We start from the raw sequence: 5,605 nt of genomic DNA on the forward strand, positions 1-5,605 counted from the left end.
TATCACACTACACTCACACACACACACTGGACTCTCACCACACTCCATTCTGTATATAGTACGCAAATTGCATTTGTGCCTCACTTTTTTTCTCAACAGTATATTGTAATTTGTATATTGTACTTTTTTTGCACTGTATTTGGTTTGCACTGTTTTTTTGTATTTGCACTGTTTTTGTACTGGATTTGCACTGTCCTGTCTTTGCACTGTCCTGTCCTGTCCCGCCTTAACCCTAGTCAAATTCTACTATGTGAACCATATAGCCTACATGGCAAATAAAACGGATCTTGAATCTTGAGCACTCTACCACAGATGTTCGTTACACAGACCCAACCCAAACCAGCCATCCTGGATGTTTGACAGACAGACATAGGCTACAGACCTCACCCAAACAGTTAAACTGAATATCAGAGCTGCCCCTCCCAAAATAAATCTCACAGATTGGCAGCCCTGCTGCATGAGAATCGGGCACGGACTCCGAGACAAACGGGACACCTCATTTAATCACAATGGGCGTCTAGATGATAATAACTGATACTGAACTCAAGACTATGAATTTCTATATCAAAGGCAATATTCGAAAAGGCGTATCGAGGTGACTCACTTCTGCACCTATGTACAGACTGAAACCCCGCCGAACAAAGCAGACCGTGTTTCGGTCTCTGGGGCGGTGTTTGTTTATAGGAAATCCGATGCATTTTTTTCTTTTTTTTTTGACTTGGCAAACCTTCAATGCTTGTGTGTTTTGGTACCTGCCGCGGATCTGGAGGCGTAGCTCTCCGCAGTATAACAGCAAGTGCAGTGGGAGGTACCTCTACTTGCTCAGGGTCCGACCGCAGTCAGAAGCGGGACAGAGCAGGCGAGGCTAGACACTGCAGTCCGCAAGATCGAGCATTTAATTAACTCTCGAGACATTTGACCAAGAACCTACACATCGCACCTCTCTGGAAAATTGCTTCTTTTTTTTTTTTATCGAAAAGGAGAGGCTTGAATCTGGGCTTTCACGTGAGTTGATTTAAAATCATTTATAGTCTACTGGACCACTGCTATTCGAAGTCAAACACTGGGCCAAACTGACGCATTCAACCCGGAAAGTTTTCAACACTATCGGAATTTAGCTATGTATATTTCCCCTTATATTCAACATATGTGTCAATAACTTTCTAAAAGTGTATTGTATTACGCGAATAGTCAGTTGATTGCGGAGTTTGGATGCCGTTTGATGCTGGGATTAGACATCGGTCTGCGCAGAGCCTTGGTACCCATAGAATGGGTCATCAGTTTTCTCAGCGGGGCGCCCAGATTAACTGGGGTTTATTCACTGAGCCGCCTGGCTGTCACGCAGAAACCCGGGTACCTGATAAGGAATGTGGTTTGTTTTCTGGTCTGATTAACAACTCCAAATAATGGGGTTTGTGTAACGTTAGCCCTTCACTCAGCGCAAGGCGGATTCAGGTTGAGCATAGCCGTAATGACAGTTAAACCCGTCAAGTCTAACTTCTTTAACCATCATCGTGTCTATTCTCTTATAGAGCCACACTGAATTATCCGTTAAGGCTGTCAGGTTTATGTTGTACCCTCTGCTACTCTTGGCAGGTTATAGATGCGTTTTGCGCCACAAAAGGCTTTGCAGAGAGTCTCGCGCTTTCACTATGGTGGATTAGAACGTGATTGCACCCCTGCGTGCGTAGTCCGATGTTAGGGATTATTACTTGATCTTATAACCACTAAACTAGGCTACCTGTCAATGCCATATGGAGTACTCATATTGTGTGCGTTGTTTGTGTACAAACTTTTGTGAAACCTTTTCTACAATGAGAGATGGAGAAAGAGCGATTAGTGCCCTGTAACTGTTTGTGTGGTGTGAGTGAGTGAGTGAGTGAGTGAGTGAGTGAGTGAGTGAGTGTGTGTGTGTGTGTGTGTGTGTGTGTGTGTGTGTGTGTGAGTGAGTAAATGAGTGTGTGTGTGTGTGTGTGTGTCAGTGTGTGTGTGTGTGTGTGTGTGTGTGTGTGTGAGAGAGAGAGAGAGAGAGAGAGAGAGAGTGAGTGAGTGAGTGAGTGAGTGAGTGTGTGTGTGTCAGTGTGTGAGTGTCAGTGTGTGTGTGTGTGTGTGTGAGAGAGAGAGAGAGATAGTAAGTGTGTGTGTGTCAGTGTGTGAGTGTCAGTGTGTGTGTGTGTGTGTGTGTGTGTGAGAGAGAGAGAGAGAGCGAGAGAGAGAGAGAGAGAGAGAAAGTGTGTGTGTGTGTGAGTGTCAGTGTGTGTGTGTGTGTTTGTGTGTGTGTGCTCTTGTGTGTGTGTTTTATCAGGTGGTTGGAGTGTGAAGGGGATGATGGTTCAGAGATGTGTGGGATGAGTCGGCACCTGAGGTGGTTTAACATACAATAGAGGAGCTCTAGAGAGACTATAGAGACTGGGTGTGAGGTTCAGCTCCAGGAACACAGCCCCCCTTCACCAGAGACCCCTGAGGCTGGGGGGGGGGGGGGTCAAGAGGCTGGGGGGTCAACTGGCAGTGCTGTGGTCAGGGCTGTCTGCGCTCAATATAGTACGATGACGGAGACAATCATCTGAGACTAGAGATAGGCATATTATATACAGCAGCAGCGCTATGGACATAGCTATGTACTGTACTGATGCTGTAGGCTACCGTACCGTACAGGCATGCACACACCGAGGCACGTCCTAAGAGGTGGGCGATGAAGTGCTATTGCACTAATTGTATTCGTCGATTGTAAGTTCGTATGATGTCCTTGTTGTCTGCGCGCTATCACTGTTCTTGTATTTTTGTGTACTTAAAATTTCCCCCTAGGGGAATCATTAAAGTATCTATCTATCTATCTATCTATCTATCTATCTATCTATCTATCTATCTATCTATCTATCTATCTATCTATCTATCTATCTATCTATCTATCTATCTATCTATCTATCTATCTATCTATCTATCTATCTATCTATCTATCTTTCTATCTACCTATCTATGTTCTGTGGGGGGGCCAGGGAGGCCATCACTGCCACATGATCAAAGGACTGCGTAGTCATAACGACAAAATAACGTCATCTGACTACATCTGAGACTCATAATAGACATGATATAACCAGGGTTTTATACAACTATACTGACTGCACTCACACACACGGACAGACACACACATACAAAGTCAATCAAGTCACAGAATCATGCATTTAGGGAGGGAACACACACACATACAGTCATAAACACACACACACACACACACACACACACACACACACACACACACACACACAGCTGTTCTAAGCGGTCGCATTTCACAGTACTCTCGCCTGCTGTGTTAGCCAGCGGTCGGTCAGTGACCTAGCGTTAACCATGGTCTGACCGCGTCTAAAGGGTTAAACTGAAGCCATTAACTGAAGGCGTTAACGAAAGCTTGAAACCCCTCTGCCTCCCCACGCCCCTCTCTGGCGGCCAGCAAGACAGGTTGGCTGGGAGGAACAGCAGGGATTTAATCAAGAACCGGGTCTGACCCCTGGCCCCTGACACTAGGGCTGTTAAGACAGTGAGAGTGAGAGAGACAGCCAGGCGGCCAATCAGATCGAGACATCCTGGAGGGTCAGAGGTCAAGGGGCTACGCTGTTGACCTGAACACCTCAGAGGAGACAGCCTATATTTTACTGGTGGCATGAACCTCTGTGTATGTGTGTGTGTGTGTGTGTTTATGACTGTATGTGTGTGTGTTCCCTCCCTAAATGCATGATTCTGTGACTTGATTGACTTTGTATGTGTGTGTCTCTCCGTGTGTGTGAGTGCAGTCAGTATAGTTGTATAAAACCCTGGTTATATCATGTCTATTATGAGTCTCAGATGTAGTCAGATGACGTTATTTGTCGTTATGACTACGCAGTCCTTTGATCATGTGGCGGTGATGGCCTCCCTGGCCCCTCGCTCCATTCCTCGACCAGCAAGGAACCATGGGAAAATGTTTCTGTGTGATGAGGAGAGCAAGATGGGAAAACATTCTTTAAAGTGGCATCAGGTTCTCTCCCCCCATTCTGAGACATATTCTAAATTAGGAATGATGGGAACGCCGCAGAAATATACGATGTTTGTCTTACATGCACACAACCAACGCAAACACACACACCAACACACACACACACCAACACACACACACTCACACACACACTCACACTCACACACACATATTGTTTGTCTTCCAGATCCTGTTTCCTTGTTACTCTTATGCTCTCTGTGCTCGTGGTACTAATGTGAACAACTATACCCCCCCTCCCCCGCCCCACCCCCGCCTGACTGAACATCAGACATCCTCAATCATCACACAGCGCAGTGACGCGATCCTCTCTGACCTCACGCGGTCGTGTTTACCCGCAGTTCATCTAACCTAGATGCTCTGGGCTCTGGCTCCCCGCCCTGCTGCTGTGTGTTTTAGTAGCTAGCGCGCTGATTGGATCTCAAAACATAGTCTGGGCTTTGTCTCACTCCATTTTCCATGAGCTTGCTCGATCGTCTCGTTGACACAGGTCAGGGAAGAGTTTTTACAGTTCACTTAGGCCCTCCGGCTGAACTGTATTTTTTTTTTTTTTTGCTTCCCTCTGGAAAATGAGGGGTAGGATGATTATGTACATCCTCCCCTCCATTCCTCTCTGGAAAGCGCATTGTGTTGCCTCTGTGTATGAAATGCGCTACACAAATAAAATGTGATATGATATGATTTGATTTGATTTGTTTGTTGTGTGTGAGAGGCCCTGCTGTTCGTAGGCTGTCAGGGACACTCAGGGAATGGTCAGGACAGACTGGTCAGTTGGTGACCGGTTAATGAAGAACGAATGGGACTGGACTTTCTGAGGAGAAATTCCTGTCTGAGATGGAGTGAGTGGAGGTCTGAGCAGTTGTTTTCTGGTCTCCGCAGGTCACGTCTCTGGTGTGCTCCCTGAGGTCCTTCAGCCTCAGCCTTGTGGAGATCTGTCTCCTCCCGGTGGGGGGTCCCTCTCCGTACTCCTCCCCTCCAGGCCTGTCCTCTGCCGAGAGCGGTGGGACAACTCTCTCTCCTCTCCTCTCCTCTCCTCTCCTCTCCTCTCCTCTCCTCTCCTCTCCTCTCCTCTCCTCTCCTCTCCTCTCCTCTCCTCTCCTCTCCTCTCCTCTCCTCTCCTCTCCTCCAGACCTCTGTCTCACTTCCCAGTCCTGTCCTGTCCTCTCCCCCCAGGCAGAGATGAGTCTGAGCACCAGTGAGATGGCCGAGCTCTGGGACTCGCTGGGCGACCTGAACCTGAACCTGACGTTGAGCGGCGAGCTGGAGAACGTGACCCGGGTGGAGGTGACGGGCTGCGCCATGGCGTTCCACCGTGGCGCCCTGCTCTACTCCATGTGCGTCCTCTACGTCTTCATCTTCGTGGTCGGCCTGGCCGCCAACGCCCTCGTCCTCTGGGTCAACGTCCGGGCCAACGACCCCGCCTCCGCCCGCCACGAGACCCACCTGTACATCGCCCACCTGGCGGTGGCGGACCTGTGCGTGTGCGCCACGCTGCCCGTGTGGGTGACCTCACTGGCGCAGCAGGGCCACTGGCCGTTCGGCGAGACGGCGTGCAAGCTCACCCACCTGCTGTACTCC

General features: G+C 48.6%; 1 protein-coding gene across 2 annotated transcripts in view; it reads left to right on the plus strand.

Annotated features, from left to right (window-relative positions):
* The first annotated feature begins 864 nt into the window (after positions 1 to 864).
* LOC311313550 (atypical chemokine receptor 3-like) overlaps positions 865 to 5,605 on the plus strand; it is a 5,731-nt gene continuing 990 nt past the window's right edge. The window contains exons 1-3 of one of the 2 annotated variants that reach the window (XM_084443698.1): positions 865 to 1,005; positions 4,907 to 5,027; positions 5,201 to 5,605. The exon at positions 5,201 to 5,605 is cut by the window's right edge and continues 990 nt beyond it. In XM_084443698.1, the coding sequence (XP_084299824.1) occupies positions 5,207 to 5,605 (399 nt within the window). In that variant the 5' untranslated portion in view covers positions 865 to 1,005; positions 4,907 to 5,027; positions 5,201 to 5,206. The remainder of the gene's footprint in view (positions 1,006 to 4,906; positions 5,028 to 5,200) is intronic. The other variant, XM_084443699.1, reaches the window with a different exon arrangement.

The sequence above is a fragment of the Borostomias antarcticus genome (assembly GCF_949987555.1).
Source record: "Borostomias antarcticus genome assembly, chromosome: 9".
Classification (NCBI taxonomy): domain Eukaryota; kingdom Metazoa; phylum Chordata; class Actinopteri; order Stomiiformes; family Stomiidae; genus Borostomias; species Borostomias antarcticus.